Here is a 25445-nt window from a genome sequence, read left to right on the forward strand (position 1 = left end):
GCTCTGAGCTGTGTGCACAGAGCCCAATGTGGGGCTCGAACCCACGAACCGTGAGATCATGACCTGAGCTGAAGTCAGACGCTTACCTGACTGAGCCACTCAGGCACCCTGGGAGTCTTGTGTTCTTAGCCACTCTGGTATGCCATTGTCTGTGGGCCCTGGCCATACAGGCATAACATGATTCAGCCGGTAGGGGCATGGTCCTCAACTAGTTCCAACACCCTCTTCGTTACAAACAATCTGTAATCTGTACACACATATGTAATTTATATACACACATTATATATGTATATATACACACAAACATATTTAAATATGTATGCATTTAAGTGCCTCCAATGTGCTAGGAAGCAAAAGACTTGCCCAAGGTCACTACAGTAAGAGAGTTCATCTTGAACAGACATTTCCTGGCTCCCGGAGAAAATACCTATGCTTTCTCTGAACACATCTTAATCCCATGCTGTCTGGTTCTTTATGTCGGATACAGGTTCCACTTGGGTTCCCTATCCTTATCCTCTATATGTTAGGATGACAATATAACAGGAATCTACGTATGGTTCCTTAACAAATGAGATTTTTCTCATGCTCTTGTGACAGATAGGCAATGGGTCAGGGAGAGACATGTTCCTCAGCAGGAAGAAGAGAAGTGTCTGCTCTCAGAGAAGAACTTTAGTGAGGGTCTCTGCCCAGACATGCCCAGTAGCCTGGGATGACTGTGGAGACACTTAAGAAAAGTCGTCAAGGATGTGGACTATTTGTAGCTTTCCGTTTCACCATCCACATCCATAGCATGTGGTTCTCATGCTCATGGGTGGCGGGGGAGGGGGGCAGGCAAATTCACCTGCAGACATCTTGCCCACCTTTCAGGCAGGAGGAGGGGAAATAAAGAGAAGGGGCAAAAGGCAGAGGCCAGCTGTGTCTGTGATTCTTTACTCAGAAGCGTGGGTCTCCTAGAACCCTACCTGGATGTCTGCCTGTATCTCATGGGCCAGATCCATGCATCATGGCAATTTCTAGCTATCAGGGTGTCTGGAATTTGTAACTGGGTACATTGCTGCTCTGGACAAAATCAGTGTTCTCTTAGGAACAAGACACGAAGGATATTGGGAAAACACTGGTCATTGCCTCCTTTCCCATGGCTTCTTCACCCCTGGAATCCATCATCTGCTGAGAACTGTGGGGGCCCTTGTGGAAAGCACCAGGGTCTGAGTGGCCGTAGATAAGGGCTTCTCTGTCCCATGGGCTGAAATCAATTACTCTCTTGGACTCAGGGCTGAGGTCTTGCAGGGTGAGAACAGGCAGACCTGGGGCTGGCTGAGCAGGTGGGGAAGTGTGTCTGCTGACAGAAGGTTTCCGCCCATCCCAGGTTCCCGCTTACCTTCTCTGGCCTGACCACACCTTAGGAACAGAGGAAGCGGATTAAAATAGAATATGGGCGCTGTGGCCGCCAGATGGCACCAATGCACATTCCTCCTGCAGAGCAGAGGCTGAGAGAAGCCAGGAGGATGGGGGTCTTTGTTCTCTAGACCCCCCTCAGAGCCCATCCGAACCTTCCATACTTCCCTGAACCAGGGGAGCAGAGAGTAGTTTTTGTCTGGATGAAAAGATCCATTTGGTTTTGTATCGTTATCTCTCGGGTGGATTTATTTACTCTTTCATTCATTTATTCACTGATGAAAACCCTACCTGGTCCTAGTGCATACCAGGGAGGAACTGGACTATACAAAGAAGGAATAACCCTGTCACTGAGAAACTCTCAGTCTGATAGAGGAGGCAGATGGTGTGCTGATCAGGAAACATATATTAAGCACCTACTGCGTGCTTATTTTTAGCCCGCTGGGGTCTCCCCAGTGCCTTCAAAGTAAACCCAGACTATCCTCATTTCATTTCCCCTCTCTGTTCTGGTCACCCTATACTAGCTGCAGATGTGTACCCAAGGACACCCTGTCCCCCTGGGCCTCATCCCTGGGCCTTTCCCCATCTCTCTGAAACTGGCCAACTCTTACCTGTCCCTCATGGTATCGCCCCTAAAAAGCCTTTCCTAACCCACCCCTCTCACCAAACTTACCACAATTTGTTGAAATGAATTTTCAGGGGGCCAGCAACTTTGGGGACAGAAGACAGCAACCTCCGATATCTATCTCTCCAGTGTCGAGACGAGTATCTGGCACATGGTCGGCCCTCAGTAGGTGGTGGGGTTTACAGAGATGAGGGGGACCAGGAAGGCCATCTCAAAACCTGGCAGAGAAATCATGCACAGAACCCCACCTGGGGAGATCATAGAGTGCCCTGCAACAGGTGATACTTGAGCTGAGTCAGGAGGAAAATTCCAGGTCATGAGAATAGCAAAAGTGACAGCACAGATGCACGCAGGACTACAGGGGACACAAGGATCTGAAGAAATTTGCAGTGGAAATTTCCAAATAGAAGGGCTGCAGAGGCAAGTAAAATCTAGAAGATGAGGGCCTTCCCAACTTGCAATAGGGAGGTGGAACTTTTTTCCAGAGGGCAATGAGGAGTCATTAATAAGTTTTAGATAGGAGTGGAGCGGATGTCCATACTTGGGTGTCACATAGTGTATTAGGAAGTGACTGCTGTGGAACAAACCGGCCCAAAGCTTAAAACAACAGCCGTGTATTCGGCCGAGGGGTCTGTGGACCACCCAGGAAGGTCCGCGAATCTGGCCGGCCTCAGCTGATCCTGACTGGGCTCACCCAAGCGTCTGAAGCTGTGGGTCGGCTGGAGGCCGACTGGTCTTCGATAGCCTCTCCTGGGATGACTCCCCTCTGTGTGCTGCCTCATTCCTGGGCAGGCTGGCCTGGGCTCGTTCACACGGCAGTCGTGCGGGTTCAAGACAGTGTGTGAACACGTGCAAGGCCTCTTGAGGCACAGCATCACTTCTGCCATATTTTATCGTCAAGGCCAGTGAAGAGGCCAACCCAGACTCTTTATGAGTGGAGCTGCAAAATCAGACGGCAAAGGATGTGCATAGCAAGGGAAAACCAGGGTGGCCGTTCAGATGGATCACCCTGGCTCTATAGCACAGAGGAAAAAAGGCAGGGAGGCTAGTTAGGACTTTCATCAGCCCGGATGAGAGGCAAAGGACAGACGCTTTGCAGAGAAGTGCTGTGCGAGTGGAGTTTTCCGAGCACTTCTGAGGTGCCCGGAACTGGATTCGTTCTGTTGGAGGCTGGGGAGACCACCAGGGCCAGGAAACATTTCATCTCAGTTTGAAGTAGGAATAAGACTTGAGGAGCTCCTACCCTAGCTGCCCCTGCGTGGTTAGGACTCTGGAGGCGCCAAGAGACCAATCCGAATGCTGCCCCTGAACGTGTCAGCTCAGGCGTAGTCACCGCGGTGGGGACAGAGTTGGGAGTCTCAGCCCCCTTACAGTCCTGGATCCCTCCCGGAAGCAAGTGCGGCTATCTGGACACCGCCCACCAGAGGGCAGCAAAGAACCGCCAGTCAAATGGGTGCCTTTGGCCGAATCCGATGAACTGGAGAGGTCAGGACAAGCCCAGAATAGTTTTGAAGTGTCCTGCTTACAAAGGAAGGATTGCTTCGCACTTACGGGCTCCAGCTCTAGAGCCAGACTGCTAAGGGCCACATTCCAGCTGCGTCACCAGGATGGGCTTCATAGGTGCGAGACCCGTGCCTTCACTCAGGACTCTAGGCTCACGGTGGCTTTAAAACTCTGCAGTCGCCATCTTGAAATTCTTAACAATTTTTAAATAAATAGTCATTTTTATTGTTAATAAAATTGCACAGCAAATTATGTACGTGGTCTTGTCTGTCGCTCACTAGTTGAGTTTTCTTGGGCCTTGTGTTAACTTCCATGGGGTTGATAGCAAGCATTCACCTCAAAGGGTGTCTGTGAAGATTATCTGAATTAATATAAAAAGTACTTTATTATGAAGGCACATAATAAATATCCAATAACTTCTAGTTACTGTTATTATTATAGGATCCAAAGGTATAATCATCAGATACCTGAAGGCTGACGCCCACCTTCACTTTGTAAAGTTCCATCCGACCACCATCTATCAACCTGTCCATCTGGTCTCATTGCCTGGGAAGGCCTATAATTATTTATTTATTTATTTATTTAGCAATCTTCAGGAACCTGGGAACTCTCCTTTATTCGCTGGCTTATGCCATCCTTCCATGCACATATTCAGCACACACACTGTGCAGGGCCCAGGAGACATAGAGACTCGTACAAAGAGTCCTGCCTCGAAGAACTCACGGACCAGGTCAGTGGTTCTCAACTCTAGCCGCACACCAGCTAAACATAGGGAGTTAAAAAAAAAAAAAAAAAAATCCTGCAGTCCAGGACCCTCCCCCGGACAAAGGAATTAGAATCAGGATGGGGCCTGGGCAACGGCATTTTTTAAAAAGTTGTTCAGGTGATTCTAATGGGCAGCCAGCGCAGATATGCTAACGATAAATCCTGAAGTGATCCAGGCTATAGGAGGGGTTCAGACAAGTTGCTGGATGAGATGACCTCAGGGAAGGGCCCGGGAGGATGCTGTGTACATTGAAGAAAAACTGCGGATCTCTGGAAGGGTCAGTAAGGGCCACATGACGGTGCCACAGGGTCACCACGACACCTCCTTTCTCCACCACTGCAGGTACATATGTAGACTGGTGGCTCCACATGGACAAGAGAGACATTACGTTCTGGCCACCCCACATCCTGTTGCTGGAAATTGTTGAGGGCCCAGAGACATGGGGCAGATGCACAATTATCCTTGGCAGCTCCTGGGGCCAAGCCATCCCCACCGGAGGCACCTTCCAGACAATCATGCCCATCCTGTTCATCTTCTTTCCCTGAGCCCAAGACACAGACACTGACGTGGTCTCCGAGAGAACATTTATTCCCTAAATTGGCCACAATTCCTCTTCCCCGGCCTTTGCCCTCCCCCACCAGACATATTCCCAGCCTCCTCCAATAAGATCCGTCTTTGGCTCATAAACACCTTCTATAGACTACCCCAGTCTGGGCTCCCCCAGGGCCCATGGCCAGCCAGGCCACCCATTCACAGCTCAACGTGCTCTTTGTGGGGTGGCTTTTTTGCTGCCCCCTTGGCCAGGAGCTCGGTCCAGAAAGCCACTTCCTTGTCTTTCAGCTTCTGGGCTGGCTGAGTGGTGGCTCCAATCTGCAGATACCCTTCCTTCTGGTCATATGCCGGCCAAGAGGGCAGTCCTTCCCCATTGGGGTTCCTAGGAACAGAATCAAATGAGAATTGCCCAAAGTGACTGTGGGGACCCAACAACACTTTGAGATTTGCAGGACTTCTTGGTTTCATTTCCCCCAGGAGGCTCCTTCACCTCCAGAGGCAGGGAGCTCACCGAATCCTAGGCAGCCTGTCCACTTTTAGAGAACTCTCGCTGCTCCTTGCCAGGGTTACAGGGCTGGGAACTACCTTTCCCAGTAAACCTTTCCCCGCCTGTCCCAACCCTGCTCCATCTCTGTCACCAGCCTCACCCACTCCGAGCAAAATTGGCCCAAAATTTCATCATCATCTTGCTGAGTCTGATCTCCTCTTCTGAAGCACCTCCTGTGGGGAAGAAGAAAAAAAGCCTTTGCTACTCAAAGTGTGGTTTATGGCCAGGAGCACGGGACAGCTTGTTAGAAACTCAGAATTTGAGCCCTTGCTTCAGACCGACTGTGTCAAAATCTGCATTTCAAGAAGATCTGGGTAATTTGTGTGCACTCTAAGCTTGGGCGTTGCTGATGAGGGACTCGGGGGTGGCTGCAGTCTCCTCAGTGCCTAGACAGCCACGCCTCTCCGCACCTATCAAGGTCTCCAGGGCTACACCCAGAATGTTCACTACAGAGACCCCACCTTGGGACTGCTCCCATCTGGGCCTTTGCTCGCTCTCCTTCACCCACCCACGTTCTCATAAAACCTGAAATATCATTGATGTGCAGTGGCCCTAATGAATCAGCCAAGCAGGAAATGCCCAGAGGCACTGCTGTGTCGGCCACAAACAGCCTGAGGTGGGTCACACGCAAGTCATATGTAACTGGTGATAGTGAAGGCATTGGAGATATTTGTGAAAGGTCTTCTTTAAAGTATTATATTATCTAGGTGCCTGGGGAGCTCAGTCGGTTAAGCGTCCAACTGTGGCTTGAGTCATGATCTCTCAGCTTGTCTGTGCTGACAGCTCAGAGCCTGGAGCCTGCTTCGAATTCTGTGTCTCCCTCTCTGTCTGCCCCTCCCTCACTCACTTGCACGCTGTCTCTCTCTCTCTCTCTGAAAAAATAAACATTAAAAAATAATAAAGTATTGTATATATTATTAAATATATTAAGTTGAGAAAGTTAGGAATTTTAGGTGGGTAGATGGTTGGACAGACAGACACACATGTGCACATTAGCCCCGATTCAAGGTCAACACCAATTCTAACCTTACCCTCACTCACAGTGGGAAGTGAGTGGTGACATTCTAGCGCTTGAGCAGGGCCCTGCATGATGAGGGTTAGAGCAAGGCCCTCTAGCGCTTGAGTAGATGACCTGCCATGTGGCTTATTGATACCCAGGCCTGAATTCTTAGAGTATGAATGGTGGCACTTGGATATACCTTCTCCATCAGATGTGTCAGGGTAGGAGAAAGGTTGGAAATTTTCATAGTTCAGCCCTGCTCCGATGTATTTGGGTAAGCAAGGTCAAGAGAGAAGGGGGAACTTGACCCATGGCCACCAAACTGAGACTTAAACCCAGATCTTCTAACTCCAAATTTGTCATCGCCGAAGGGCCATCACCTTTTAAAAATGGTGCCCCGAAGACTGAGAACAGCTCATCGCCGTGGTCCCCTATCAACGTCTTGGGTTTCATGTCTGATGAGAAGCTTGGATGATACTGGAACTCATACATGTACGTGGGGGCTCCGGCATCTGTAAGGACATGGATTCGTGCACAGTTCATTTCCCCAGATGCGCACCTGGATGGCACCAAGGGGGCCCTGAGCGCTCCGGGAATTGGTGGCACACCTGGGTCCTAGGTACACAACAGCAGCAACGTTAATAGCTGCCCATCGTGAGAGCCAACTGTGTACTGGACATTGTGTGGCCCTACAGAAAACCCTTGGTTACCAGCACAACACAGAAACAAAGCTTTGGGAAAGCTCTGCGATTTGCTTAAAGATGCACAGTTGGAGGAGGTGATATTGGCGGTGATCAACTGGTGATAAACTGGTGATAAACTGGCTTTACGTCAGATATTTGTTGAATGAGTCAATGAATGAAGACTGAATGAATGAAATGTTGAAATTCTGAGTAAATCCATTCAAAATAGTATCATTATAGGGGCCTTGGGCCAATTACACACAGATCCTGTTGCCTACTGATGGGTTCACACGCAAGAACATCTCTATACACACTGTTTACGCTACTGTATTTCATTGAAAAACGGGCTGGTTTTGATCCCTTTGGAGACTATCTGCAGCCCAACAGGTGCCTTTTATTCTACCCAGTTTGGAGAGTTTCCAGTGTGCTTGTTAGCTAATTCCTAGGGAAGAGGGAAGCAAATCCTAGTTGCTGGCTTGACAGCTCAGATATTTATACAAACATGGGGGAAGGGCATAATCTGTCTCTTGTATCTGGGGAAGCCGAAAACTCAGCATTTTCTATTGATCCATCACCTCGTCACCTCATATATTGCTTCCTGCTGCGCCCGGGGTGGTGACAGAAGAGAGAAAGAGGGCTCTGAGGGAGGACAACGGTGCCTTTCTCCTGCTTTCCCAGCCCCCACTCTCAGCACCCCCTCTCCAAGCCCCCAGGAGGTGTCGATTTTCCCTCAGATAGCTTTATCCAGAGCTGTCCACTCTGCCTGCCCCTTCAGGGCTAAGTTGGGGGCCACCAGTCTAGGGTGGTGCCTGGAACTAGCACTTTGCATGGACCCCAATGCCCACAGCAGAATGACTGATGGGGAAGGGTTGGGTCCCTAGTCTGGCTGGAGGAGAAATGATACAGCTTTTTTCCCCTTTGGGTGCCAAAACAAACTTGGAAAGTGCAGAAAAAAGGAAAATGACCAAAAGGATCACTTATAATCCTAGCACCACTTGAAGACACCTCTGTTAATATTTTAGCATATATCTTTCTATGCATATACAAATGGGATGATGTGTATATGTCATTTTGTAATATACTAAAATCATTTCTCCATATCATTAAATATTTGTCCCCAAATGATTTAACGTTACATGCCATCCCCACATGAGGAGGTAGAATAATTTATTGGAATGCATCCCCGACCCCCCAACAGTGCACCCTTGATTTAGCCAGAGGTGTTGTCTGGAAGAAGGAACCCTTCTGTGGTTTTTAAATCCACATATTAAACAGCTGCTTCAAGGTCAAGCAGAACTCACTGAGGGAAGGGGCTGTTACGTCCCTCCACCACTCGGGAGTTTTAGAAAGGAGCTCTTTGCCACAGAGGGAAGACCTTCTGTGAATGAGAGAACTCCTTTGGGGCAGCCAGCATGCGGCACAAAAGAGAATTCTCTCTCTCTCTTTTAACTTTCTGCCTAAAACCAAGAGGAGGTATAAAATTCCTACAAGCACAACACATGTTTTCAAAGGAAAGTAGGGCACAGATTAGGATAATAGGACAATAGCAGAAGAAGAATAGGAGGAGCAGAAAGGACAGATTTTGTAATCTAAGTTTGCCATTAAAGCATGGGGATGGCCCCTTTTTTTTTTTTTTTAAGGAAGAGCTTGTGAAATTGGCAGCATTGTCTTTATTTTTTAATCTGAGTTTTGCAAGCGAGAGAATTAAGAAATCCCAGGCATGCACTGGAAGGCAATTTCACACCATGTATCAAGAACTTTAAAATGCTCTAACAGCCCCACTTGGGAACTTCACTTCTAATAACCGATCCTAAGAAAATTATTAGAAACTTGGTTAAAGTCTGACTTTAAAGGCTGAGCATAATATATTTTTCTTGCATCGAAATATAAGCAGCAAGGCTAAATATCCAATGAGACAGGGATACTAAAGTAAATTTTGATGCATCATTCCATGAAATAGTGGTTGTTTTTGAACACAAAATAGTGTTCTATGAACAAAAATATGGCATACGATATCAAATTAATTTCTAAATTATATGTAAGACATGGAAAGATTATTCAAAGAAGATATATCAAAAATGTATAGCAGGGGAGCCTAGGTGGCTCAGTCAGTTGGGTGTCCAACGTTGGCTCAGGTCACGATCTCAAGGTCTGTGAGTTCGAGCCCTGTGTCGGGCTCTGTGCTGGTAGCTCAGAGCCTGGAGCCTGCTTCAGATTCTGTGTTTCCCTCTCTCTGCCCCTCCCTGCTCTGCTCTGTCTCTCTCTGTCTCAAAATAAAAATAAATGTTAAAAAAAAATTTAAAAGAGAACGTATAGCAGATGTTTCTAGGTGGAGGAATTTAGAGTAATATCTAATTTCCTTCTTCATGTGTTTCCATATCTTAAAATTTTTCCACACGTGTAGGATATTAATTTTATATTTGGAAAACTTTCTGTTTATCAAAAAGAGATCGAGACAAATACAAAATGAGAGAATAACGTTGACAAAAATCTGTGTGGTCCTGGCAAGAAGACCCCGAATTCAAAGTCATAGGATACCAGATAAAAAACACAAGTCCAGTATAGCTGGGACCAGCAGACGAAGCAGAAGAAGATGCCATGTATCCAGAGGCAAGACCAAGGTTATGAAAGAGCAAATTTGACCCCAGGCGGCCCCTGGCTGAAGCGTTTCATCAGGACCCCCGAGAGGAAGAAACAGTAACTGGCTTCTGCACATCACTATACCGAGGGCTTGGGGACAGGGTAGGTCAGCTCTAGCTGCTTTTTTATCGTGCACAGAAAGTCCTGAATTTTAAAACCCCTCCGGCATGGTTAGATAGAGAACCATTTCCTGGCTCGCAGACTAGGTGAAGGAAGGGTCCTATGAGGACCTCGTAAAGATGCCCAGAAGGGATGCATCCTTTCTAGATGAGCTTATCCAACCCTGGATCCACCTCACAGCCTTGGATCAGTGCAGGAAGGTCCTGTGGTAGAGTCAGCACACATCGGGATGGACAGAAGCCAGCTGTGTACATGGACAGTCTCTGGAACATCTGCCCCCACACCTCCCACTGCTCATTTCTTTTGTTTTATTTTGGTTTGGTTTTCTTTTGTTTTGTTGTTGTTGTTGTTTTGGGTTTGTTTGTTTGTTTGTATTGCTTTGTTTGTCTTTTGGTCCTAGACAAGCCTCCTGATTATATGCTTGGCTTCAGTCTACCCCCAGCTCTACCAGTTAACAAACCAGTTTGCAGCTAGCTCTGACCTTGGAAACCTGCCAAGGCATATCTTCTAAGACCTGCCCTCTGGCCCCACAGACCACTCTAACTTCAGGGGAGGGGTCCCTGTGGCAGGTGCTGCTGGTGCCTCACCACATATCCAACTTCTGGACGTGCCAGCCTGACTCCCACCTCCGGCGTCCCTTTGGCCACCAAGAGACCACACTGCCCGTATGTAAGGCAGGTGAGAGCTCCAGGGAATTACCAGCCCCTTGGGAACAGCCTTCAACTCATGGCTCATGAGAGTGAAAGAATAATTACCTCTGCCCCTTGCCACTCACACGGAATAGCCCTGAGACGTGACTGGAGACACACGATAGCTCCAGGTGTCCAGGGAAGTCTGATTGGTTTCCTTCTCCTTTCGGGGCCACATCTCCATTCTTCTGCTGGTGTTTTCTGGGGTCACCTCCCAAATAAGCTACTTGCATTCAGATTCTTTTCTCAGAGTTGGCTTCTGGCAGACCCAAAGTTAGACAGTGTTCCACCCCCGGCCATAAGGAATTGGCCTTGGAGGCTTGACCATTGGTGGTTTCCACATATCTGTCTATGCTGAGAAGTGAGTAGGACCGACAGTGAAGCTGGTGGGTTCAGTGTCCCTCTCCTGCCCAACCTGTGGGACTCACCTCTATGGTAACGGGCCACAGTCACAGATGGGACACCAAATATCACATCTCCAATTGCGTCCAAGAACAGGTCTTTCTTTTTGACAGGGTCATCTGTCCCTTCTAAATACTTCTCAGCGGCCAGTGGAATCAATTCCTCAGGGATGCCCTGAAATGGAGCACAAGTAAAAGTGGCCCCGGCCCCCACCCCAGTGAATGACACAGAGAATGGCTTGCATTAGTGGTAAATCTCTCCAGCACTACCCTGCGTGGTGAGGTGGGAAAGGCAGAAAAGTGGGGGCAGAACCCTCCAGCCCCAGTCTGCATTCTGCCATCAAATTGTTCAGCTATTTGGGGCAAGCCTCTGCCCCTCCTTGGGTCTCAGCCAGTTCCCATGGTTCCCCAGACTCTTACAATAAGCGGGTAAGACTTCCACAGGAGTGACATGGCTGTCTTCTGGTCCAGCTTGCCTTCAGAGAGTGGGTAACCCATCAGCTGTTAAAACAAGTGACACAAGTGTGGATCATCAAGAATTAGCACAAAGAACCACACTCACCAACCAACCAAAGGTCACTTTGTCATGACTTGACAGACATGGGTCCTTGATGAGTTGGGCAAAATCAATGAGACAAACAAGCTTATTATATCCAAGCAGGTGCAAAAGGATAAAGTAAGTGTGAAGAGAAGCTGTCCCAGGGCCTTGTACTGTGTGTGTGTGTGTGTGTGTGTGTGTGTGTGTGTATCAATCATAGGCAAGAATCCCCACCCTGGACATGGAGACACACAGGAGAGATTTATGCCCGGCTAGCGTTGAAGTAGAGGGCTCTGAGACAAAGAACACCGACCTCACAAATACCCCCACTGTCTCAGATGACCAAGGAATCATCAAATCCCGCCATTATGGCTTTGGTCCGTCAGTGACCTCTGAAATTTCTGTGCTCTATCCAAACCTCTGCACTGTAGAACTTGACCAAACTCTGGCTTGACTGCCAGAGCTTAAGATTTTGTCCCTAGGATTATCCCAGTTCCCCTTAACGAGCCCCTGGACACCAGGGGAATGTATTATTTATTCTGGCCCAAACCTGGTGATAGGTTGATAGGTCCCTGAACCCCCTTTTAGAGCAGCTACTTTAGAAAGCTTGCAATTACAATTCTTTCTCTGCCCTTTGAGATGTAGATCTACCACCCAAAACTGTTTCCTCCAGGACCTTAGGGCCACCTTTTGAAATGCAGACATTCAGCCCCTAAGTCTCCTTTCTCCCTCTCAGTCCCTGTGACTCTGGTGGGCACCCTGCTGCAGCCTGAAAACCACTGCCTCTGGGCAAAGAGACAGAAATTTGTTTCTGGAAAAACAGCACTTAACAAATCGAGGTGGCCTAGTCCCGTGGACAGACTCCCCCGCCCTCCGTGCCCCTGTCACACCCCCACAGTGTCTTTCCTTGGCACATTCAGGCCTTTAACCAGGCTCCAGCCTTTTGTTGCAGGGACCTGAGTTCAGCTCACGCTGGTCTCTCCTCCCTGCTGCGGGGGTAGAACTAAATAAGACGGTCCTCACCGCTTTACCTGGCATTGGCTGTGTTTATTTCTGACAGAGGGAGAGCACTTCTGATTTTTCGAACTTTCACCCCAGAGGGAGAAAGCTCCACTGACTCCCCCAGTTAGATGACCAAGAAAGAGCAGGTGCGGGATTTATGGAGGGACAGGGAGAGCACCAGCCCAGGTGGACGGGCCGCAGGGGCTCAGGCCTCACTCCTTAACTGGGAGTCCGTCCCTCTCCCAGTCTCGGTCTGCCCATCTGCTCAGTGATTATCCCTACAGACTCCCCCGGCACCCACGTTGTGGGATTCTTAGATTGGAAGACAGTCAGACTGCTTGGGGAAAAGGGTCCCCAGGTGGCAGTGGGGCCATCCTGGAGAAGTTTCCCCACGGAAATGTCAATGCACCCCCCATGGAAATGTGAAGGGGACAGCTGCCCTGGATTCAGAGGGGGCCTCGAGAAGGAGGAGCCTCTGTGAGCAGAGATGGGAGGGGTGATGTGATGGGTGGGGGAGGGGAGCCTAAGGGGACCCCACATTCTCACCTTTGGAAGAAGCCAACCAAACTCATGCTTGTTGATTCCGATGATATAGGGAACAAAGTTGAATTTCTTTTCTGCCAGAATCTCTTCAGGCATCTTTGGTAACAGTACTCCGTCCACCACGATGGGCAGGAAGGGATGGCTCTGGGAAGGAGGGCATCATGGTGTCTGGGCTTCTGCTCTCAAGGCCACACGCATATCCCCCTCTCCACCTGTCAGAGCAGGGGGCCAGCACCCCACACTTGCACGGCCACAGGCGGTGGCCACAGAACTCAGGCTCCTCCAAACAGGGCCAAGTGCATGCGACCCCAGAGGCAGAACTAGCAGTGGGAAGTCTGAGGGGGGCAAAACTCACTCAAACTGAAATACATGTATACATATCTCTACATATGTCCATACATTTATGTACATATAAGCATACATTAAATTTATTATATATAAATATATTAAATATATAAATATATAAATATGCAAATATATTTTAGTATTAAAATCTATAAACATATACATTTTATATAACTTTATATAAATACATAAAATATATACATATATATATACACACACATATATATACACCGCACGTATATGTAAAAATTTATATCTCTCAATTTGCAGTTTACATTTGCCTATGTGGGTCTCTAGAGTCAATTCTGTTATCCGTGGCTGTTCGGTTCTCTAAAGGCACCGTGGGCTCTGAACTAGCAAATGCGGGGCCACTGCTCATGGGGAAATACGACGTCAGGTTCCTGCAACTATCTGGTCACATTTTCATCAACTCCGTTTTCCGTGTGCTTAAAGACACCTTGAGGGAATATGCGTTGCTTACAAATAACTAATTGTATGTAGTATTTATTTATAATAAAACACCAGCTGAGGCCTCACCATCTTCCTGGGCCCCTGGGACTTCCTCGCCTTCAGCCTCACGGCAGGGTTGTTATGCTTTCGTATCCATGGTCATCTCACAAAACCATGGATGTGCCCGATTTCCCATAGCTTTCATCACATACTAGATGTTATTTTAGCGCTTTCCCAAGCCGCCTCACAGACAGATCGGCAAGTTGCCCCTTCCTGTTCCTGGATGGGCTGCCCTATTGATCCCTTGCCGCTGAACTCACAGCCCACAGCACAGTCAGCCGCCCTGGAAGAAGCTGATCTAACTAACACACGAAGGCACATCACAGCCTGGAACAAGCCCTCCCTCGGGAGCACGGGACAGTGCCTGAGGGGCCACTTGCCACAGTGAAACCATCAACAGAAAGCACAAAAATGCGGAAAACGTGGCACTGAGTAGACAGTGGAAAGGACACGTGTTAAGAGTATGAGACATGAGACAAGAAGCCAGAGGCTTTGCTGCATCTCGAACGGGAGCCTACACATGGTCTCTCAGCCTTCTCACCACTCCATGTGCATGAATGACAGTAAAAAGTGTCAGGAGTATCAGGGCGCCTGGGTGGCTCCATTGGTTAAGCGTCCAACTTTGGCTCGGGTCATGATCTCACAGTTCGTGGGTTCGAGCCCCGCATCGGGCTCTGTGCTGACAGCTCAGAGCCTGGAGCCTGCTTCAGATTCTGTGTCTCCCTCTCTCTCTGCCCCTCCCTTGTTCATGCTCTGTCTCTCTCTCAAAAATAAATAAACGTTAAAAAAAGCAGTGTCAGGAGTATCAGTTTTGGGGTCACACATTAATTTTAGAGAGTAGATGAATTCACAAACACAGAATTCACAATTAATAAGAATCAATTGTACTTATCGGTCTATATTTAATTAAACACAAGCTGCTATTGATAAACAGTTCGCTTCGAGGAGGTAATGAGCCCCCCATCACTCAAGGTGCCTAAACAGAGACCCGATTCCTTCTTAGAGAGAAAAAGCATGAATAAAATCATCAGGGATGGGCTCGCATTGTATTGAAAAAAATGTCTCCATTTGAGGTTTTACCTTTGATGAAGATCAGTTACATGGGCACAGATTCAGCAGCAGCACCTGACCCCCATGTCACCATCCGGGGAGCCGGCTCTGGGCATGGTTATAATGCATATTTGGCCACAGTCGTTATTAAGAATGTGGGTTTTGGAGCCAGATTATCGGGACTTGAATCCTGCCTCTGCCACCTACTGGCTGGTAACTTGGGAAAGTTATTTCATCTGTTTGCGCTTTGGTTTTGTCATCTGTGAGACAGGCTGGAATAGGGATTAAGTGACCGAACCGGTGCAGAATGCTCGGCACAGTACCTGGTCCCGGAGGCAGCTCGATACACGTTAGAGATCACTCCTAAAACTCGCTGGCCGTGCTCCGGAGCCCTCGCCAGCTCCATGAGCCGTATTTCCAGCTCCACACGCCATGTGCCTGATTCCCCCCACCGGAGGGCAGGCGGCGTTGGACAGTCCCCTGTGGCTCCAGGAAACTGCATCTGCCCTGCAAGGGCCGATGAAGAGATGACGGGCCGATGAAGAGATGACGGGCCATTTCTGGCAGCCACAGAAGGGGCTCAGCGGGACCGGTGCCCAAAGCCTAATCCAGAACGGGCACGGCCTGGGAGGGTCAGATGTTGCGGCCTACTTTTTGCACAATGCCTGGCACACAGCAGTCACATGGACGTGTTCTGAAGGGATAACTCCATGGGGGTGAGGGCGTTTGTCTTGTAAGAAAGGTCAGCCTTTTAAGAAGGAAGTGACATGCCCTGACCTGTGTTTACAAGGGTCAGTCTGCGGCACTGGGGGACGAGGGTGGGGGGAAATAAACGTGGAAGATAATCAAAGTCCAGGAGAGGGACAGAGGGGCCATGATCTGACGGAGGTGGCGTCCCACGGAGGCTGACAAGTGACACCAAGAACAACACGATCGCTTCCCAGTGGCTGCCCTGTGTGGGCCTTGGGCATTCCCAGGCTCGGGTCAAAATCCTAGGGGCGTGCTTCACCCCCCTCTTTCTCTTCTGCCCCATATCCTGTCCATTAGCAAATCCCACCAGCCACGACTTCAAAAATACCCAGATGCCACCCCACTGTCTCACCACCCCCTCTGCTACGGGCCCAGCCCAGGCTGCCATGACCTCTGGCCTTGACTACTGCAGCTCAGTGGCCTCCCAGACGGTCTCCCGGGGCTGCCTACCCTTCCCTACCTTCAATTTCAATGCAGCAATCAAAGAGCCCTTTTGTAAAACCCAAGGTCAACTCACTCCTCTGTTCAAACCGCTCCCAACACTTCCTCATCTCACTTGAAATCAAAATCCAATTCCTTTAAAGGGACCGCCCCCACCTCCCTTTCCTTTCTAGCTTCAAGCCTGTTCTCTCCTCCGACCCCCTCCACACCAGCCACACAGGCCTCCTGCCTCAGGACCTTTGCAGCTGCTGTTCTCTCTGCCTAGGATACTCTTCCTCCAGTTTACCTGACAGCTGCCTTCCTCTCTGCCTCCAGAACTTGACCCAGATGTCACCTTCTTCTTCTTGAGACTTCCCTAACTCTGCTATGCAGATTCAAACCACAGCAAACTCTATACCCATTTCTCCCTTTCCTTCCCCCCCCAACAAGGACCCTTTTCTGTTACTGTACTCTTCCCTCACTCCAAGGGCATTGTATCTGCTTTGCCTGTTTTATTGCTGTTTCCCCAGCTCCTAAATCAGGTCCTTTCACACAGTAAGTGCTACTTAAATCTTTGCTGAATGAATGAACGAATCTCCCTGAATGCTCACAACACCTTTGAAGGCAGGTGCTGGTGCCCATCCCCAAGAGAGAGCAGAGAGCACAGGACTGTAAATGTTGCAGAGATAATGTCTCAGAACCTGTCAACGTGCTGGAAAGTAGGAGGGGAGGAGGAAGGAGATGGGGAGGCTGCTATGGAGTTCTGGTGTGGCTGGGAGGAGGGTGGTATATCCTCAGGACTGAGATTCTCAGCCCCTTCCGGACGGCCCCTCCAACAGTGTAGCTTGGACAGCTAATCAACCCAGCAGCCTCCTGGGAAAGGCGTGAGCTCCTCAGTGAAGGCTCCTGAAGAAACGCTTCATCCAGCTAGCTCCACGACCCCATGGTGGAAGTTTCTAGTCCCAGCCCTCTCCTGAGGGGAATTTCTGGGAGCAGGAAATGTAAACGAGAAGTGGGCAGTAGGCTGGGGCCAAGGGACACAGAGTTGGTAACTGGGAGCTCTGGATTGGGAATCAGGGAAACCTGTTCCAGTCCCATGACTAGTCCGCCTGGCTGCATTATCCAGCCAGGTCACTGCCCCTCTCTGAGCCTCGGCAACATAAACACGAGGAGTTACCAAGAGCCCACAAGGGAGGGTTCATTCATTCCTATTTGACTAGAGCTTAAAGGTGTCAAGAAACCTGTAATCAAGAAACCAAAAGTCCTTACCTCTCTGGGGTCTCCATATAAATCAATACTGAAAAATTTCTGTGAAGACAAAGGCAGAGGGTGTGGGTGAGAAGGCTTCCAGCACAAAAGCCATGAGAGGTGAGCCAAAGGTGTCAGGTTCTCCCTCCTGGTGCCACCTTGGCTGGACTGAGAGGAAGTGGGCAGGACACTGGCTCCCCTGGGCAGGGGCACAGGTGTAGGCGTGGGATGGGGGAGGGAGGCGCTGGAGAAAACGTCTGTTGTTTGTGCCTGCCCTCCATCCATTTCCCCTACTTGTTTCCCTAGGCAACATGACCCCAGTATTCCTTTGGGGGACCTCCCTCTTCCTCACTCTCACTCCATAAATCCAGGCATCTGTATGTGACCTGGGGTGCCCCATCTCCCTGACCATAGAGATTAGTTCAGGTATGGGCACAGGCCCATGTTACTCCAATAGACTTTACCCCCCAAGTTTTTGCTGGAATTATTGTGAAAGTTTCTAAATGGATAAGAATGTAAGTCTAGATGCTGTTGCTATCTTTAACCTCCCCAGGGAACAAACTTGCCTGAGAGAAAAAAAAAAAAAGCTGAATGATAGGGCAGGTATATTCTTAATAATATCATATGTGCATCTGGATCCAGCCATGCCTGAAGCCTTGTATTCCTCAACTGTGGTTTAGTTTTCAGTTAGTTTCATGAAGATTTTGTTACAACACATTTCTTTTTCCACTCAAGGCATTTTGAGAGGAGTCTCCTCTTGTATAAGAAAGTCTTGACTTAAGCAAACTCACTGAAATTCACCCCAACCCATGCTCCTTTTTGCTGTATATTTGCTACACTGTAGCTAACAGGTCTCACTAGAATGTAGCAAGTGACCAGTAAGGTATTCTTTATTAGGGCTGTAGCCCTACCAGTCAGTGAGTTGTATGTCTGTGTGCCTGTGTGTGTGGGGGGGGGGGGAGTGTGTGGGTGTGTTTTGGGGAGACAGTCTATATCAACTCAGAAACATAACATGGGCTGTTAATTTCTCTGGGTTTTCTCAAAATCACCAAGTCTCTCCTTATAAACTGAGTCTTCTTAAGTCAATGGAGAATTGCTGAAATAAACCTACCTCTTTCCAGGAATCAGAAATAATTGTGTTTTTATTCTTTGAATGCACTGATCACCTTATTTGAGACTGAGAAACCAAGATCCAAGCCCCAAGGCTTTGGACGTTGGAGTTAAGCCAGGAAATAAAACAGAGTCCAGGGCCAGAGGCCTAGCCCTGGGGGGTCCGGGAATATCCTTAGAGGCTGAGGGTTCAGATGAGAGTCCAGGGGCTTAGGATACACCTTAGCTCACATTCATACCCTGCTCCCACAGACGGAATAGTTCCCATTGGGCTTACATGCTGTATTTTCTGGGCGTCCTTGTGATGACACTGTCATAGCCATCCATCAGTCCTCAAATGTCCCTCCTCTGTGAAGCATCCCTACTGACTATTATGAATGTTTCCTCTCTGTATACTCCCATCACCCTTAACCCATGAAGTATATGAGTGTGTTTCTCCTTGGACAGATCCTCATAAGCAAGGACTGTATCTGATTAATGTCTGCAACACCCACCCAATTACCCTTCTCCATACACCTAGGATGGATGGAGGGAGGGACGGATGGATGGACAGATAGATAGATGGATGGATGTAGATGATGGATGGAGTCGGTCAATACAATGGCGTAAGGGTGAATCGGACGGATTGGTGGGTAGATCAACAACAACTAGGTGAGGGATGGATCATTGATTTGGGATGATACGTGAATGGTAAGTGAAGATACGTGCTGGTTGGATAATGTAGAGGTGACTGAAATGAATGAAAGTTAGGGATGGACTGATATTAAACTGATAAAAGAACATTGATGAATTGGACAGACTGGTGGATGAGTAGACAAATGAGATGATGGATGAATGGATGGATGGATGGTTGTTCTAGAATCACAATGGAGGCAGAGTCTCAGAAAAGCCAGAAAATTGGGCCACCACCGGGATATAATTGAGGTAATCTCTTTTTTTTTTTTTTAATTTTTTTTAAACGTTTATTTATTTTTGAGACAGAGAGAGACAGAGCATGAACGGGGGAGGGGCAGAGAGAGAGGGAGACACAGAATCGGAAGCAGGCTCCAGGCTCTGAGCCGTCAGCCCAGAGCCCGATGCGGGGCTTGAACTCGCGGACCGGGAGATCGTGACCTGAGCTCAAGTCGGACGCTCAACCGACTGAGCCACCCAGGCGCCCCTAGGTAATTTCTAAATCAAGCAAGATAAATTGTGACAACCTTCCTTAAAATCTTTGTTCTTAATATCCCATCCTCAAAATTCAGAACAGTAGTTATCTCTGGGAATATGTAATGCTTAATTTCTTAAAAATACATTTGGAAACAAGAATGGGAAAATAGTAAGTTTTGATAGAGGTGAGAGATTATGATACAATTTGTTCATTGTGCTGTTTTTCAACTTTGCAAATGTTTGAGATATTTCATAATAAAAAAGAAAAAAAAGAGGGGCGCCTGGGTGGCTCAGCCGAGTGAGCATCTGACTCTAGATTTTGGCTCAGGTTATGATCCCAGGGTCATGGGATCAAGCCCGAGTTGGGCTCGGCATGAGCATGGGGCCTGCTTAAGATTCTCTCTCTCTCCCTCTGCCCCTCTCCCCAGCTTGCATGCGCTCTCTCTCGCTCTCTCTCTCTCAAATTAAATAAAGAAAAAAAAGAAAGAAAGAAATTCCCATTCATATCCAGAGGCTGACACTGTTCCCCAGGGGAGAGACACTGTCCCAGGCAGGTTTCTAGGTCAAGGGGACTGCTGCAATAATGAAGCCTGGGTGGGGTGCTCGCGTGGCCACGAGAATGGATACACCTACCATCTTCCGCGATATCTCCAAGAGCTCCTCTTCTGTCTTCTGGCGCAGGCAGCGAACAGTGACAGCCGAGGTGGTGGTTTTACACCCAGCAAAGAAAGCAATTTGCTGCAGAGATCACAAGGAACAGCAAAATTCAAGAGCCATGTCCCTTCCCTCCATCAATAAAGAGCTGTTCTACCCCGACGTTCATTTTTAAAGACAGTGGTGGGGGAGCAGAGAATACTCTAGACCAGCAGGTGGGGGTCCTGGGTCCCGTCGTGCCAATTAGACAAGCTTTGTCCTTATTCCCCTGTCTCTGTTAAAATGGGCGTAACGATCTCCAAGCTGAGCGTCTAGAGGGAGGGAGTGCAGGGCAGGGGATCGGGGCGGGGGGTGGGGGCTGTAAGAGCATGGAATCCAGAACCACACTGCCTGGTTTCAGATGTCTTTTCAGGAAGCCTCACACCCTACACACTAGCTTAGGTGCTTCTTTTGGATTACGTTATGACATCAGACACCTCTGTTTTATTGCTCTTATCAGCTGAGACTTTATAATCTGTGTGATTATGGAATCATTAATCTGTCTCCTCCATTACAATGCAAAATTCATGTGGCTGTTAGATGTCTGGCTATCCCCAAATTATGTGATGAATGAATGAATGAGTGAATGAATAAATTCTCCAGACCCACCGCAGCCACGAGGCACTTAAGGAGGAGCCACTCCAGGCCCACATCCGGCTAATGGGTTCACCAGAACTGAGACCCTGAGAGACGAGACGTGGGGACAGTCCGCTGCCCACTGTGTGGCCTGGCAGCCCGCCTTGGCACACTTTGGGAAGAGTGCTCAGTGGACAGAGCACCATGCTGGCAGTCCAGGGCCACGTGCTCGAACCCCAGCTCTGCCCCGATCCCTCGTGGTCCCTGGCAAGCTGCTTCCACTGTCCGCCCCAGTTTGCTCAGTGGTAAAACTGGGAGGCTGGCTGCAACGTCTCCTCGCCCTTCCAGTTTCGTGACTCTGGATGCCCTGGCAGGAAAGTCCCCTGAAGACTCCAGGGGAGCAGAGCAAAGGGTGTCAGGTGACCCAGGGTGACCCACCTGAGCTGCATCCTTCAGGTCTTTCTTGACCAGGGCAGTAGTGAGGGCCACGCCACTCTCGGAGATGGCCCGGTGGAAGAGGTTCTTGGCCAGTGGAGATAACACCTGGCAGGAGAGTGGACGGAAAGAGAGTTTCTGCTTGTGTGGAGGGCTTTTCAAGAGCTATCCCATCCACAGCTCTACTCTGGCCCATTCCCTTGAAGACCCTGGCGCTCAGTAGACACAGCAGGTCCTTGCCTGGCCAGGCCTGGTCCCAGGCCGATCCTGGGACTGGTTTCTCCAAGAGAACCTTAGCTGGAGACAGCCAGCAGCACAGAATGAGGGGAGAAGGGGAAGTGTTATGATCGCACTGATCATAACAATCAGAACTATCTAAACAATCTAAACAGTCAGAACTATTTAAAGACACAGTTCTGATTCCCCATTTCCATTACTCAGGATTTATCCTAAGAAAAGTGATCATAATGTTTATAATATAATTGGGAATAACCTAAGCTTCCAGTATCATGCAGTTGAGTGAATAAACCATTTTCCGTTCTTACCGTGGAATACTGTGCAAATCTATACCATGGAATACCATGGAATCTACAACAAAATGATATTAGTGGAAGAGTGTTTAATGTTCAGGGAAATGTTTCCATTATAAGATACGCTAAGGAAGGGTTTTGTTTAAAAAATCTTAGGTAGATAAATGATAGATAGATCAATCAGAGATAGATGATAGATAGATGAGAGAGAGAGAGAGAGAGAGAGAGAGAGAGAGAGAGAGAGAGGGAGGGAGAGAGAGAGAGAGAGAGAGAGAGAAACAGGGTAAGCGAATCATGGAGGAAAACACTAGAAAAGTAAGTGTCAAAATGTCCATGGTGAGCTTCCCTGGGTAATGGGGCTATGGATGACTTTTTTTTCTTTGGGTTTGTCTGTACTTTTCCTATTTCTCCACTTAATAAGATATAAAAACATTTCCTTCTGAGTGTTCCACAAGGAAACCAATACCTACGTTCAAAATACAGTAATGGTGCTGACCCTCAACAGTGAAGGGGCTGGAGGGTGTTTTATGGCTCCCAGCACTTTGTCAGCTGGTTTCCATCCCTGCTGCTCTCAGCGGCTCCCCAGCCTCATTCCCCACACCTGGCCCCCAGGGGCCCCAGGAGCCCACACGGCTCCCCCATCCCTTCCCGTCCCCACTTCCACCACCCCTCCCCTGGTCACACACTCCCCCCATCCTGGCTCCACCTCTGCCCTGCTCTGAGCGCTCACATCCCCCGACAGGCAGACCTGGCTTCAGGCCGAACAGTGACGCTGTCCAACTCTTATTCATAATCCATGCTCACCCCTACCTTCCAGGAGAAGTGCAGTGAATCCTAATGCTAAGATGAGTAGGAAGGAGAGAGAGAGCTGGAGCTCAGCCACGTTAGAAGAGGAGGAATGTCGCCGCTGTGGCTGGGGCTGGAGACTCTCGAGGACCCAGGACACTAGCCTAGGCTCTGAGCCTCCCGGGGGCCAAGGAGAGTTTGACCATTAGCCCTCCCCACCATCTAACGCCGTGCAGAGTAGGGGCAGCCCTAGATCCAGATCTCGTAGGGAAAGGTGCCAACAGGGCAAAAAGCTCCAAGGAGTCTCATCAGTAGCCGTACCGAGGCCAGGAACACTTACGAGAATAGAGACGCTGATACCTCCTGCTGACTCTCCAAAGATAGTGACAGAACCCGGGTTCCCTCCAAAGTTGGCAATGTTCTCCTGGACCCAGCGAAGTGCGGCCACCTGGTCCAACTGACCCCAGTTTCCCCGGCTGTGTTCGTCCCCTGTGCTGTTAAGAACAGGGTGGAGGCGGGAGCACAGACTTCATGGCAGGGCTCTCAGGACCATAAATGGGGCTGGGGGCCCTAGGTGAGTCTTCTAGTAAAAGACTGGGCTTCCACAACCCTGACACAAGGGTCGTCTCCCGTCTTCATTTCTGTAGCCTTGTTCTGTTGTAGGGCTCTACAGTCATTCAGCTGGGATCTATTTACTGAGTGTCTACTTCATGCAAAACCCTGTTCTAAGAGCTAGGAGCACATCTGACAACGAAGCAGGCAAAATCTCTGATTATACAGAGCTCACACTACAGATCACACACAAACAGATAAATACAGAATATGATGTCAGATAGTAAAAGTATTCTCAGGAAAAATAAAACAGGGTGAGGGAAAAGGCAGGAGTGGAGCAGCTGGGTCCTATCTCAGATCACATGATCAAGAAAGGCTTCTTTGAGGTGGTAGCGTTTGAGTAGATACTTGAATGGATGAGCGCATAAGCCTTGCACATATCCAAAGAAGGGGAATGCCAGGCTGAAAAAACAGCCAGTGCAAAGGCCCTGGGGTCCAGTGGACAAAAGTAGGAGTGTCGGACATGCAGCTAGAGGGCTCTGTGGGCCTTGGTAAGACCTTTGATGTCATTGTTAGCAATGTGGGAATCCATTTCAGGGCAACAACGAGGTTCCATTTATGTCTTCAATGATCGCTCTGGCTACTGTCTGGATTAGACGTAAGCATCCAAGCAACAGGGTTATAAAAGTAGGTGGTTATTACAATCCTCTAAGTAAGAGAGAGACACAGAGGGCTGGTTAGGGGCCATAAGGGCGGAGGCGAGAAGTGGTTGGATCCTGAATATATTCCGAAGGTGGAACCGAGAGGATTTGCCGACCCGACTGGATGTGGGGAGTAAGAAGAAGACAGGTCAAGGGTGCCCGCTAGTCTTCTATCTGGAGCAGGTGGAAGGAGGGGCTTCCAGTAGCCAACAGGAGGCACTGTCAGGAGAGTAGGAAAGTGCGGAGCAAGGAGCGGTGGGGGTCAAGGGTTACGTGTGTCCCCGTGGAGTGTGGGGCCCCTCAGACGTCCAGTGGAGATGACAGCAGGTGCAGGTACTAGTTAATGCCTTACACATCTGGATTTCCAAGGAGAGGCAGGGGCTGAAACGGGGAGCTTTGAGGTCACCCAGGGGGCCAGTGCAGACGGAGAGAGAGATACACATGGAGGTCAGAGGGTCTCGTGTGAAGAGTCGTGTGTGGATGCTGCCGAGGTTGGCCCAAGAGCTGTTGGGTCACTGGTGACCTCGGCCAGAACGCAGTGGTGTGTTTGGAGAAGAACCCTGACCGGGGTGGGGTGGGCAGAGGGCGGACTGGGAGGGGCCGCAGCAGCAGAAATAGCTAATATAGCGGTTTGACTGTAACGGGGAGCAGAGAGACGGGCCACGGCTGAGAGAGGAGAGGGGTCTCAATGATGGCGATTCATCCCGAGGCAGCACTCACCCGGGGTAGCCCTCCTCCAGCCCTGGGGGTCTTTCTTGGGAGCAGCCCACCCCCGGCCCACCCTTCAGCCATCTCAGGGTCAGGGGGACTGTGTAACACAGAGGTAACTGTGTCCTGCAGGGAAGCCGGTCCCTGCCCCATGGAGACTCAATCAGGAAGACACTTGCCTTCACTCATCTGGCCAAATTCCAAAAAAGGAAACGGGAGGAGTGGGTCTGACATTCCTCCCAGGGGGGGCTGTCCACTGGAGTCAGATGCACCGACAACCTTCAGCTCCAGACACCCGTTCCTTTTCCTTCACCCACAAGGATGCACTGAGTTCCTGCCCGGACCACGTTCCTTCCTTCCTTTCTCATGTGGTAGCCTCTAAGTGCCCCGCCGCATGCTGTCTCGATAGATGTGTGCAACGTGCTGGGACAGCACAAGTGAGAAAGAGAAGAGTATTTCAGAGGGTGTAACATTTGGGTTGGGCCTTGCAGGATGAATAGAAGTTCATCAGGTACCGGCGCCTGGGTGGCTCAGTCGGTTGAGGTGTCCAACCTCGGGTCAGGTCATGATCTCACGGTTCGTGAGTTCGAGCCCCACGTCAGGCTCTGCTGTCAGCACAGAGCCTGCTTCAGATCCTCTGTCCCCCTCTTTCTGCCCCTCCCCCCAAAAAATAAACAAACATTAAAAAAAAAGAAAGGAAGAAGTCCATCAGGTAGAACGGGCATTCTGGGTAGAGAGGATACACCTACAAAAAGCTCAGAAGCAAGTGGACCCGTGTGGCTGGGGAAGGAGAAGATAGGTAGAGCCCAACTATGAAGGGACTTGGATGCTTCACTAGGGAACCTGGCCAAGATCCCCTTGAGGGCTGACATGATCAG

At 49.3% G+C, this 25445-nt stretch overlaps 1 protein-coding gene across 3 annotated transcripts in view; it reads right to left on the reverse strand.

Moving 5' to 3' along the window:
- Positions 1-4778: 4778 nt before the first annotated feature.
- The window catches only part of CES1 (carboxylesterase 1), a 30857-nt gene continuing 10190 nt past the window's right edge, over positions 4779-25445 (reverse strand). The window contains exons 5-14 of one of the 3 annotated variants that reach the window (XM_007090178.2): positions 22947-23100; positions 21294-21398; positions 20220-20324; positions 17349-17387; positions 13008-13148; positions 11342-11422; positions 10949-11096; positions 6769-6900; positions 5489-5561; positions 4779-5223 (exon numbers count right to left, since the gene is read on the reverse strand). In XM_007090178.2, the coding sequence (XP_007090240.2) occupies positions 5040-5223; positions 5489-5561; positions 6769-6900; positions 10949-11096; positions 11342-11422; positions 13008-13148; positions 17349-17387; positions 20220-20324; positions 21294-21398; positions 22947-23100 (1162 nt within the window). In that variant the 3' untranslated portion in view covers positions 4779-5039. The remainder of the gene's footprint in view (positions 5224-5488; positions 5562-6768; positions 6901-10948; positions 11097-11341; positions 11423-13007; positions 13149-17348; positions 17388-20219; positions 20325-21293; positions 21399-22946; positions 23101-25445) is intronic. The other 2 variants (XM_007090177.3, XM_042970187.1) reach the window with 2 other exon arrangements.

The sequence above is a fragment of the Panthera tigris genome, chromosome E2, assembly GCF_018350195.1.
Source record: "Panthera tigris isolate Pti1 chromosome E2, P.tigris_Pti1_mat1.1, whole genome shotgun sequence".
NCBI classification, from domain to species: Eukaryota; Metazoa; Chordata; class Mammalia; order Carnivora; family Felidae; genus Panthera; species Panthera tigris.